General features: G+C 41.4%; 1 protein-coding gene across 1 annotated transcript in view; it reads left to right on the top strand.

Moving 5' to 3' along the window:
* GRK5 (G protein-coupled receptor kinase 5) overlaps positions 1-13,266 on the top strand; it is a 199,364-nt gene that overhangs the window by 161,492 nt on the left and 24,606 nt on the right. Inside the window, exons 6-10 of the mRNA XM_066619362.1 lie at positions 1,988-2,080; positions 4,853-4,916; positions 5,574-5,714; positions 7,845-8,035; positions 12,272-12,309. Of these exons, the coding sequence (XP_066475459.1) occupies positions 1,988-2,080; positions 4,853-4,916; positions 5,574-5,714; positions 7,845-8,035; positions 12,272-12,309 (527 nt within the window). The remainder of the gene's footprint in view (positions 1-1,987; positions 2,081-4,852; positions 4,917-5,573; positions 5,715-7,844; positions 8,036-12,271; positions 12,310-13,266) is intronic.

The raw sequence follows: 13,266 nt of genomic DNA, 5'->3' as shown, positions 1-13,266 counted from the left end.
TATCATGGTAGAATAGTTGTTTAATGTGTGCCAGATGGATGGCAATGTTACAGTAACGACAAAGATAGAGCTAGGCTTGATATTTAAAGCTGTTGCTTATTCCCCTGGTGTGGGCCAATTTCAAAGCTTAGAATTTATTGTAAAAACTTGCTTTATGTCAAAGTGAGAACCAAGAAATCAAATAGAGATATGACAAGTAGCTTTTGTTGCTTCTTTAGTTGCGTAGCTGCAAAAAACTTACTTTGTATAGCCTTTATTGTATATACTCGTATGTTTAATTTGCAAAATGATACACGTTACATTAAAAACAATAAAGATTCCTTAAAACCTTAAAGGCAAACCAGTTCATTTCATAATAAGCTTTTGTAGATTGCAGACTATGAAAGATCATACTGAAATCTTTGCCGTTTAAAAAAATATATATTCAGTACTACATAAAGCAACAATGCCTGCCTTTTGATAAATCAGTGTAAGTGGAAGACCATTAATAAAGGATTTCATTGTGTTGTTGTTGTTGTTGTTGTTATTTATTAACAGTATTTATATACCACTTTTCAACAAAAGTTCACAAAGCTGTTTACAGAGAAAAATCAAACTAATGGCTCCCTGTCCAAAAGGGCTCACAATCTAAAAAGATGCAAAACACCTGGAAACAGCCACTAGAAAAGACACTGCTGGGGTGCGGAGGGCCAGTTACTCTCACCCTGCTAAATAAAAGAGGAGCACCCACTTGAAAAAGTACCTCTTACCGAGTTAGCAAGGGTTTACTTGTTGGGGCATTTACTCCAGAGCCTAGGGCAACCAGGTGGGGAGCCCAGGTTTATCTCCCCTGGGGGCTGGGGATAAGAATAGGCCCTCAGTTTGGCTGTACTTGTCGTAAGAGGCGACTAAACAGCCACTGGGTAGATGGGACTTGTCATCCTGGGAAGACAGCTCATCTGAGAGAAGGAAAACTCTGATCCCAAACCTCCACTGCCTTGTGGCTAGATCCAGTTATGGAAAAGGCTTCAGGAGTTAACCTTGAGGTAAAATCTGGAGCCAGAGTCCCTGAGGCAGTTCATGGCTGAACACAGTCACGTTCTGGCAACTCCTGCAACGCCGCTGGAACCAACCGTATTGGCTTCTGCCTTTCCATTGGACCATTTCAGCGACGTGGAGAGGGGGAATTTGTTGCATGGGTCTATCCTCCATATCTACCTTACCCAGGCATCGCGCACTGGAGAGGACACTCTGTTCCAGAGCCACCATTCAGAGTGCGATACCATAGTCTTCCGAGACTGAAGGATGCCAACCTGATGGGGCATTTGAGGTTGGATAGCAAATCCAGGTCCCATAGAAATGCTAACCACTCAAGGCCCAATCCTATCCAACTTTCCAGCTCCAGCAGCAGCCACAATGCAGCCATGAGGTAAGGGGAAAATGTTCCCATCCCTTGAGGAGGCCTCTGTGACTGCCTCCCCACCGCAGCATGCAGTGCACGCCCCATTGGTGCAATTGCACTGGCACTGGAAAACAGAATAGGATTGGGCCCTCTGATGTTAAGAATTGTTGATACCATCAACGTTAACTGATTTTGACTTTTCCCATTACATGGATACAATACACTGGATACAGAGGCACCTAATGCCTTGTATGAGTGGAAAGGCACTTCTGCTCCTGCAAAGTGCTCCTGCCCTTGAATTTCCACATATTGCCATCTTCCACTGCAGTTTCCTGTGTCCCATCTTACGTTATCCCAGAGATTCTCTCAGTCCTCAAGATTTTTGGAGAAGCCTAGGAGCTGCATCGTAGAGGTCAGGGCAGGAAAGCCCCATTGAATGAGCAGGACTCTATTATTTCATCTCTTAGCCTGAGTTAATAGCTATATATTGCTTACTGACATGAAATACTGAAAATTAAGCTAAGCACCTCACTTGAACTGGAATACTGTGAAGTGAAGTGAAGAAGCTCAGGATTATAAAATGTTTGTCTTTTTCATCTGAGACAGATCTGTCCATGACTACCTAAGTGGAGAACCTTTTCAGGAATATTCAGACAGCATGTATTTTCATAGATTTCTTCAGTGGAAATGGCTGGAAAGGTAAGTGATGCATGAGGGCTCTGCATGAAATTTAAGGTATGATAAAACATGAGAGGACAGTGGTGCTTTTACTGCTTGAAAATGATCATCGTTCTCAAAGAAAACCCCCACTTTTGGGGTGGGGGGGTAACCTGTTTGGCCTTCCCTAGGTGATGAGTATGTTTGGTACCAACTTTAAAGCAGAAAGTATATTTGAGCCTGCATAGAGTGCCTCTCCTATTTAAATTTTATTTGTCAACAGCAGAATCAGAATGAGACAAGGATCAAAATAAGAAAACATTTGGTATTGGGTATTAAACGTTCTGTAATCATGAAAAAAAAAATCTCAAAAACAATCTGCCCAAGTTTCAGTAACCATTGATCTGCTTCTGCTGTTCAATATTTTAATCAATAAGCATTTTTTCCTGTTGTTAAAACATTGCCTACTGGCTCATATGTCTTACTAGCACAGCTTTTTGCATAAAGCCTTTTCCTTCATTGCTGAGTAACCACAGAACACCCACACATAGGGGATTAGAGAAGGGCCATAAGGTTTGTGACTGTCAGGCTGGCTGGAGCCTCCAGCACATCTCACTTTTGAAATGTAGCTCTGCAGATGTGGAAGTCTTAAAACCGTTCACAGGTTTATGACCACTTTCTTTGAAGCCTAAATTCACTTTCAGATTTCATCATTTAAAAAAACAAAAAAGAAGGTCCTGGTAGCCTCCCATCACAGTAGCCTCCCGTTGGTCTCTGATATCTGGTGACTGACAGTTGGCATCCTTCAGTCTCGGAAGACTATGGTATCGCGCTCATCTGGTGACTAACCTTCAATGTATTAGCAGAGTGCCCTCTGCTGGTGAATTGGTTGTGCTTTTGCAATACAACATCAGTGAGAAAGCTTCTTTTTTGTCGAGTCTGTTGCCAATTGATTCTTGTTTTAATTGTTCTTTTTCAGTGGAAGAGTGGGGAAAGGGAAATGAGAGAGAGAAATCTCCATTAGATTAAAGAAATCCAATTAAAGATGGCAGTTAGGTAGCCCAGTTCCAGGCTTGACCTTTCTGCAAGATATCCTTGAAAGAAGCTGGGGTAGAAAGCAATCAGTTCCACAGTCAGCATGCTTGCTGCCAGACAAGCAATTGGATTCAGTAAGAAACTAAACTGCGAATGTGGTTGTTCAGTTTGCTGACTGAGCTCATAGTCTCTGTACAGCAGTTGACGTCAGAAAACAGCAATATGGGGTTACACCCTTATCTATAGAACTGGAATGAGCAGAATCATTGTGAGAATTAAGTTGCTTTTGGCATCATTTGGAGAGAGGCTGATGCAGATGTCCTTTCAAAACGAACAAACAAATAAAACACTTAAGGCTGGATTAAAACTGTCCAGCTTTGAGATGGAAAGACAATTTCACCTGAGATGAGAAAGGCCAGGATTTCTTTTTCTGTCGCTACCTGCATGTTCAGTCAGGATTTCATTTCTGCTTGATTGGACACCAGCTTTCTATTTATTTCTCAAATGTTACCAGAACTCATATATGATTTTTTATTTATGAAGAGGATACACAGGTCCCCCATCAATCTTCTGAAATATTGCTACTATTTTACAGCTGTGAGTCCCTGCCCCCCCCCTCTCTCTCTCTCTGTGTGTGTGTGTGTGTGTGTGTGTGTGTGAGAGAGAGAGAGAGAGAGAGAGAGAGAGAGATTAACACAAGGTATAGATCCAATTCTCTATTCGCAGTTCACCACCTTGCACTGCAGCGATGACCACTAGCTTAGGCGGCTTTAACGGGAGATAATGCAACTTCCTAAAGGATATCAAAGGCTACTAGTCACAAGGGATATATGTTGCTTCCAGATTCAGAGACAATATGCAAAATACCAGTCATGAGGGTCAACAGGCAAGAGAAGGATTTGTCTTCAGCTCTTGTTTTATGGACTTTCCAGAGGCATCGGGTTGGCCACAGTGAGAAGCAAGATTTTGGACTTAGATGGACCTTTGGCCTAATCTAGACTAGGTGGGCCTTTGGCTTCAGCTCTCTCTGCCAAAATCCTGCTTTAACGAACACAGCCTTCCCTCTTACAGCTCTCTCAGTCAAAACAGGAGAGACTACCTTAAATATCAGCTCACCATTCTGGGCTATCAGTCTAACAAAGGAATAGTCAGTGAGTCTAAAGGCATCTTGAGGTCAGAAACTCAATCGCTGGAGGTATAATGGAAGTAGTTGATCTCCTGTCTTGTAGGAGTGCCTCTTTGCTTCTGCTTTGCTTGTACGTAAACCATATGTTTAGAGCCAGCCCGTCCATGAGGCCAGCTGAAGGGGTTGCCTCAGCAGACTGCAGGGGGAGCCCATTTCTGTCCATCTGCTTACCTCCACTGAGCCGCCTCCTCCTCCCACTCCTTGGATTGGAAAAGGAAGAGGGAGGCCAAACAAAAGTGTGGGGAAAAAGAGAGTGGTGGGCTCAAGTGTTGGAGGAGCAGAGACTGACACATCAGCAGGTAAGGGGGCAACCTTTGGTATGCCCCAATTCTGGCACCAGCAGGTCTTGGGCCGGCCCTGCATATATTTCAAATACTTTGTGTCCAGTGCACACTCATCTGAAGCAAACCAAATCTTGGTCATGCTACCCTTGAAACTGCTGCTTGGGCAAGTGGGGAGGGTGCAAAATATTGCACAACTCAAATACCTTGAAATGAAATGATTGTGTAATGTGTCAGCTTTTAAGGCAAAGTTTTTTTTTTAAAGTATTCTACCAATTTTCTCCCCCACCCCCTTCTTTTTCTTTTTTTCAGACAACCGGTCACAAAAAACACATTTAGACAGTACAGAGTATTAGGAAAGGGCGGTTTTGGGGAGGTGAGTAATCCTGAAAATGTCTGTTATAAACTATTTACTCTTCAGAACAAGTTGTTATGCTGCAACCAAAGAAATCCAGTGGGCTGAGCATGAAAATACATTATTTTCATGTATTGCTTCATGAGATGAGACTCCTTAAACTTGGCTCCAAGATGTTTTGGTTTGATGATAGTAAATTTTTAATTGAAGTAAATATATTGTGCATAACAATGCTTTTTAGAGGTTCTCTTGCATCATAATTCACTTTACACTGTCTTTTTCATGTTTCTTTGCATCCTTGAAAATTGGTGTAGGGTGCATCCCAGTTCATTGCTCTATGACCTTCCTTAACTATAGTATTAATCCTAATGGAAAAGGAATGTGCCTTCCTTGCCTTTCTGTACTGTTTTTTCTGATCCGTGTAACTCCATTCAGGACATTGGACTTAGGGTTAATATAGCTCAGTGGTCTTTGTGTCTCTCTTAGCTCTTCGTCCCATAGCTATGTCTTTCGGTGCCAGCTATAGCTGAACAAGTCTGCCTAATTAATAGAAAATAATTTCTTAAATTGATGAAGGTTTGAAATATTTTGCAGAATTAATAAGATTTCAAAAAAATTTCTACATTACATTACTATTTTTCATTAATTCCACTGCCTCCCATAATTTCTTTGTTTCAGGTATGTGCTTGCCAAGTGCGTGCAACTGGGAAAATGTATGCCTGCAAAAGATTAGAGAAAAAACGGATAAAGAAGAGGAAAGGTGAATCCATGGCCCTAAATGAAAAGCAGATTCTAGAAAAAGTCAATAGTCAATTTGTAGTAAGTATTGCTAAATTTTCAATGGACAGCAGCCTTCTATTAGGTGGTGCACAGCCATTAGCAAGAACCATTGGTCACAGGATGTGTACAGTGCTTCTACAGTGCATCTTGATTCAAGCCAAACTGCTGCTGTTGACTGAATATGGTTTATTTGTTCATTTCTAGCACAGATTTTTCTATAAATCATTCTCTGGGAACTGATAGATTCTGGTTGAATTAGGCAGTTCCCAAGTAAGTTATTTTCTGCAGAGCACATTCCCATTGAAATTCTAAATAGCTGTTTTAATCCATGAAAATAAAATAAAAATCCAAAAACCACATTCTGGTAATGCAGTGAACCCTCAATTTAACGGGCTAATGCAGTGGTTTTCAGACGCCCCAGCCTGAAGGCCCTGGCCTCTTTCCCCTTAAGGGGTGGGGCAGGGGGAGGCAGGAAGGAGGCAGCGATGCGATCCCCAGGATTGCGTTGTTCAGGGGGGCTGCAGGGACTGGGATGCACTCACAATTCCTGCAGCAGCCATTCTGCGGCGAGCACCTGCAGGGCTCCCCAGCTTGTTAGAAGTGAAAGTGGAGCGATTGCGCTCTACTTCCGGTTTTGTGGAAGTGCAGCGCGATCGTTCCACTTTCACTTCTAACAAGCTGGGGAGCCCTGCAAGCGCTCGTGCAGGGCTCCCTGCACCCCTGACAGGCTGCTGCAGGTACTGGTGAGTGCATCCCAGTCCCTGCAGCCCCCTTGAGCAGTGCAATCCTGGGGATTGCGTCACTATCTTCTTCCCGCTCCCGCTGCCTCCCCCTGCCCTCCAAAGATTTACAGCGGTGCAAACTCTCCAAGAGAATTTGAAAACCGCTGGACTAATGGAAGGAAAGGGTGTCTGTTAAAGCCAAAAGTTGTTTAAGTCTGAACGCATTGAAGTCAATGGAGACATGCATGTGCAAAACATATATGACTATTTTTTAATGAAGCAGAAATCTGTTGTGTCTGAGGTCTATTAAATTGAGTTCTGTTAAATCGAGGGTTCACTGTAACTTAATTAAGACCAACTAAAATGACGTGGGATCTTGAACAGAAGCTTCCAAGTTCCTTTGACTGACAAAAGAATTGTAATGAATTTCGAAGCTTGCTGCTCAAGATTTTGTTTTAAAATCAACCAGATCATTAGGTAAAATCAACCTAATAAAGGTATTTGTTCCTACAAATATTCATGTGCTTTTGAATGTTCCTATGGGTTGTCTTCCAGCACTTAGTGTAGGGCCAGATTACAGAATGTTTTTAAAGATTTTTTTCTCTGTCAGTTATTGAGCCGCTGCAGACAAGATAGGGTGAAGATGAAAGGAAACAAGAAAATTTTGTCACGTCTATGGAAATAGATGTCTATTTTCTAAAAGTACCCTGGAAAGTGTGAACTGGCAGTAATGATCATCTTATTTTACACCTTGTGAGGTGTATCTGGAGTGTAAAAATATCTGGAGATGTATTTCAATCAAAAAAGCAAAAAAGCAGCATTGCAGGCAAGTAGGCTCTGGATCTTTGCGGGATGCTGTCAAACATGACATTGTAATATTATATAAATAAATGGTAGCAAAATGGAGAACAAACATAAACTTTGATTTATGTGTTTTGGCTTCCTCATTTTTCAGCAAATACTGAAGAAGGCGGAAGCGGAAATATGTAACTTGGGGCACAATTCTATGTATGTCTACTCAGAAGTAAGTCCTATTGTGTTCAATGGGGCCTACTCTGAGGAAGGTGTGGCCTATCCTATGAACCCAATCCTATGCATGTCTATGCAGAAGTAAGTCCCATTATAGACCATGGGGCTTACTCCCATGTAATTGTGGATAGGACTGGAGCCCCAAATGTTTTTCTCTTTTTGTTTGTCCACAACTGCTTTATTTATAATAAAAGCACACACACTCCTACATAAAAGTGTAAATGCAGGTAAATTTCAGTCATGCAATTCCAAGTGATTTTAAATCTTGAACTTTTAAAATTATCAATTTGCCCAGTTCATTTTTCTTCTTTTAACTGCCTATTATCTTATGATAGTCCTACTGCAAGATGCTTCTCATGAACATGATGTACACATCAGGAATTTTTTTGTGCCTGAACTGTCATGATTGTCTTTCTAGGTCAACCTAGCCTATGCCTATGAAACAAAGGATGCGCTATGTTTAGTTCTGACCATAATGAATGGGGGTGACTTGAAGTTCCACATCTATAACATGGGAAACCCAGGCTTTGAGGAAGAACGAGCATTGTTTTATGCAGCAGAAATTCTTTGTGGCTTGGAAGATTTGCACAGAGAGAACACTGTGTACAGGTAAACATTCTTCCACTGCCTTCCAAGGTATATTGGATGGTTCTCTTATTTCCAGAGAGAAAATAATTGAAGACTAAGTTCAAACAGGATAAATTGTATCCATTGTAATGTCACATCCATTGTAATGTTTTGTGTTCATGATGGGCTTTTTAGTAGGATCACATTAGAATTGTCCCTAATCCATGTAAATGTTAAGGTTGGGCTACTTGGGAACTGTTCATTCATACAAGCCATGAATAGCACTTGGCTGGAAATCTAGGGTCATAATGCAAGGCGGAAAAGATTAACTCCAGGGGAAATGATAAATTTAATTGTAGTCTGTCCCCTCCATATAATCTTACAAAAACCCTAAAGGACATTTGGAAAGTCCACCGAGTTCCCATGCAAGTCTTATAACAGATGTTGCATGGGAAATTTGTTTTTGGTGGATTGCACCCAGTTAGGCTGTTCTGCTAAATGTTGTGGTAGTCTAGACTTCTTTGTCACATGCTGTTTTCTGTGCTCAGAAACATTTTAACATAGGAGAGTACTTTATTGATGTATGTGATCAGCTGAAGTGGTCATCATCGTCTTAAAGGCACATAATGCAGCAAACTTGCTGAAGCTAAGCATGTCTGAGTCTGGTTTCAAAACTATTTGAACTTTGAATAACCAGCATTTCTGTCTAAGCCCCAAAATTGACCAGGAGCCAATGCAAATGGTACAGTGTTAGAATGTGCTCTGAAAAATATCCCCCAGTCACCAGTTTACCTGCAGCTTTTTGCACTACATGCGTGTGATGGTGGTCAGATCTTCCTTCTGATGTCATAGTTCTACTGCAGAAAAGCACCCCTGACCACACCCACCATCTGAGCATCCAAGAGAACTCGCAACTTGCATACCAGCTCTTTTAATAAGGGGAGTCCTTAATAGGTTGCAAGCCTGCCCCAATACTGGCTTTTTTAGTGATCGAAAACACTTCTGTCTTGCCTAGATTAACTCGTGTGTTAGCTCACATCCTTCACTGATCTCTAGTTCAGGACTTCCTGGCATCTCATGGAAGGGAATAGAGATGCATACTGGTGACACCATACCCCAATTCTCATGCAGTCATGGTCTTCCACATCATACTTAGTTTGGCCCTAAGAAGAAAAACAATGTAGTCTGCATTTTGTTGATCAAAAAATAGGAGCTATGACTATTTGTTGATCAATCTGGGAACTGCTTATAGGTCTTGAAAGTTATTCTCAGTCAAAATTCAGTATCCTTTTCCACTAACTTAGAAACCTACGTCCTTCTCCAACTGGAACTTGTAGTCTCTTAGCATATTCTATTTATTTTTTGTAAGCCTTAATGTTACCCAATACAGCCAATGTGTATGAGTGAATTAAGAAATGTATGTTGTTGAAGGAAATGTTTAAAATTAGAACAAAAAGGTATGCAGAGAATGACCTTTATTGCATCACTCCAACACTATGGGTCTTCCTGTTAACACTGAGAATAAGCATACAGTAGTATTTAAAATAAAGCCATCCATTTTCTTCTGTGCCCTCCTGCCCTTCACATATTTTCTCAGTAGTGTTTGTTTGAAAAGTAGAACTAGTACCAGTGGTTAATCTTGTAAAGTTTATCTTGTGAGGTCAATAGAGATTTAAACCAACAGAAAACAGGGAACAAAAATGTTCTGGTTACATGTGCCTTTGCTTACAATAATAAATAATATGCATGAAATATTTTGAACTAGTAAAAAAAATCTCCCATGATTAGCAAGGAAAAAATACATTAAGCTTCTTTTTAAGAAATATCAAAACTAAAATTATCTAAAAAGAACAACTTAACGCTGGGGAATAAATCTCCTGTTCAGTGAGTGGCCTTCTTGCAATACTAATTTGAGTAATGTTTTTGAGAGTTTCAACAGAGTCTTTTCATGTTAGAGGAAGCAGACACTACACTCCTCTGATGTGGTACTCTGAGGCAAGTGGTTGCCCATGTGAACAGGGGCAGACCAACCATGAGGTCAGTTGAACCATTTGACTCAGGTGGGAAATTAGAGCAGGTGACTGACATGGGATGCCCGAGACCTGCCGCCACCCTCCCCTGGCCCATTTCCTGTCTGGCAGCCCCATTTCTTTTCAAGTGTGAGGAGAGCAGGGTGGCTTGCCTTCTCATCCAATAACTCTAGCTCCATATCTCCCGCTTGTAAACTGGGTGGTGAAGAGAATGCTAGCAGCAGAGTGAGAGCCCAATCCTGAGGTCTCTGCCGCAGCTCCGCGCCATGGACCTCAGTCGCAAACATGCCGTAAGGCACGTTTGCGGGGCTTACCACCAGGCTCCCGCCAGAGCTAGCCCAGCGCTGGCCAGAGCTAGCCCAGCACGCGGAACGGCACCCACCGGGCGCCCACCGGGCTGCGGGAGGTGGGGGCGTGGCCGGGGGTGTGGGGGAGGCATTCCGGGGAGGGGGGAAGCTGGCGGGAGGCATGGCCGGGGCAAGCGGGAGGCTTGTCAGGGAGGGGGAGAGGCAGAGCCGCAGAGCTGAACTCCACAGGATCCAAGGTACTCGGTCAGGGCTGCTCACGCTACACGAGCGCCTTTACTTTACCAAAAGGTCGCTGCTAAAGTGAGTAGCCCAATTGCAGGGCTGCTTCCCAGAGCATAGTGCTGGGAAAGAATGCAAAGTGATTATTTTTCTTTTACATGCTCAGGGGAAAGGGAGAGGTCACTTGCCTTGGAATGAAGCTGTTCTCAGTGCCTGGAGAATGACTGATGGATTGTCAGCTGACTGCCCTCTCTTGCATTAATGAGGCTATTGTTAAACAACTTTTTTCCTTTAATTTAAAGGGCCCTTCTCATTGTATTGTGATAAAACCATGGGTGAAATATCTGTGAATAATTAGGTTATACCTGTACATTAAAAAAAACTCATTAAAATTTAGTCCCATGTTGCAAACTTGGGTCAAAGGTGAATCCCACCTGGTATAGAGTGTGTCCATTTGGCTTCTTTTCTGCATTTTGTGCTGCATAAACAGCATTCACATATGTGAGAGAATCAAATGCACATTTCTTGCATGAGAAGAGGGCTGAAGTTTCCTGTTGACCCTGTTTCACTACACACACACACATACACACCCCAGACTTATGCCTACTTCCCTTACTGTCCAGTGCTACTGTCTGGCTACAGTATTATTGCACATAAATGAGTGGTGGGTGGAATACTGTAAAGCAAAATAAATTATAATGTAAACTCTTTACTTGATGGATTATGAGTATAAAGAAAAGAGGTTGTATAGAATTGCAGCCATGAATGATTGCATATGAACATCTCATTAGTACAGCCCTCTTAAACAGCAAAGATATGGTGACTTCCTTTGGAGGGCTGGAGAAGTATAATTGTGATAGCAGATTGAGAATAGGATCCTGTGAACGTGCAGCCAGGAACCTTCCACAGACAAGCTTATGTGTGGGCAGCCTGTTCTTGTCTGTAAAAAGCTAGGTGGGTCATGAGCCAATTTCTAGTGGGTCCCTATTCATTTCAATATTTTATTTTTAATATATTAGACTTGACGCTACTATGGTATGTGACTACATTTGGGGAAATGTTACAGATCTGTAATTTGAGCAGGTTACTACGTATATGCTTTTAACAATGATAGTAAATGGGACTTACTCCTGGGTAAGTGTGGATAGGATTGCAGCCTAAGATTGTTAAAAAATTTTCTTCTTGATGATGTCAATTATGGTTACTACATCACTTCTGGTGGTTTCTGACAGATTCTTCTTCTAAAAAGTGGGTCCTAGAGCTAAAAGTTTGAGAACCAGTGAGTTAGGAACATCAGTAAGCATTCCCAGTGAATTTCATAATGGAGCAGGAGTTTGGACCTGCATTTCTTGTGCCCAGCCATAATGTTTAACCCCCCCCCCCCCATGGCTGAGTGGGAAATACATGCTGCGGTGGTGGCGGCAACTATAATAGTAACTTTATCATTATTATAAACTACATCATTCCATATTGCAAACCTCATTGAAGTGGATAGGTTTCTGCCAGCAGAGCAGGGTATTTGACGCACTAAGGTGTATTTATCTTGCTTCAAAAACATCTAAGGTTACATTTAATTGACTGTTTGTGTTCTTTACTGTCTATTAGTTGTCTCTCTTTTGTTTTACCCCTGGTAAGAAAATGGATTATGATCCCCGGTTGGTCTTATGTTATCAAAGCTGCTTTCATACAAATAACTCAATCTTTTCCTTTATTTTTTTAAGAGATTTGAAGCCAGAAAATATCCTGTTAGACGATTATGGTAAGTCTGAGGGTTTTTCTTGCACAGTAAAGTAGCTTACATTTAGTTGTGCAACATGGTTTGTACAAAGATAAATCATTTTCTGAAATAAGATACTGGACAATCACCAAGACTTGTCTTGGACTAAAAAAAAATTGATAGAACTTTACCCTGTGACTCCTGCACAAGTTAGAAGATTGTTTAAAGAGCTAGGAAGGTTAGGATATTGATAACATAGCTAACTATGAGACTGTTCTTTTTGGGAATCACTCATTCTATTTTTGAAGTCCACGGTCCTGTCCCAATAGGATTGTAACAAAATGGAACAACCCACAAAGAAGTTGGAAATTTCTGGGCACTCACTGTAATCCAGAGGTTTGCAAAGCTTCAGAAAACTCCAAGGGAGCAAATAAACCCCCCCCCCCAACTATTTGTTTCCTGGAAAATGTGAGGGTTACAGGAAAAATGTCTGGATTCTTAGAGAGGTACCTACCTTAGGAGAACTCAAGACTGGAGAAAATAATTTATTTCTGATGTAAATGCAAACACCATTTGAAATGCAATTGCCGTCCAAATGTGTGAAGCAGAAGGGGAGGTAAATTCGAGAGAGAACAAATGAATGAATATGGAATTAGCAAGACTGAGAACATTGAAAGACAGAGTGAGATAGGGGAAAGAATCGTTGCTCGAGCCTGAAGATCTCAGCTAGCTCCTGCAGCCTAACACTGTAATGTAGAATATGCTTACTACAAAGTAAGTGAACACTTCCATTTACTATGGAGTCCAGTGGAAGTTACTTCCCTGAAAATGTGAAAATATTACTACATGTTATTTGTTTGTTTATATACTGTTTTTCTAAACACCCAAAGTGGTGTACAACAGAGAAAACATATAAAGATAAAACATTAAAACAAATTGTTAAAATAAAACCATAAAAATCCTTTGGCATTATGGCATCCTTCAACATTCACTTGTAAA

This window comes from Tiliqua scincoides, chromosome 3, assembly GCF_035046505.1.
Source record: "Tiliqua scincoides isolate rTilSci1 chromosome 3, rTilSci1.hap2, whole genome shotgun sequence".
NCBI classification, from domain to species: Eukaryota; Metazoa; Chordata; class Lepidosauria; order Squamata; family Scincidae; genus Tiliqua; species Tiliqua scincoides.
The sequence above is the reverse complement of the archived record's forward strand: the minus strand, read 5'-3'. Positions and strand labels throughout refer to the sequence as shown.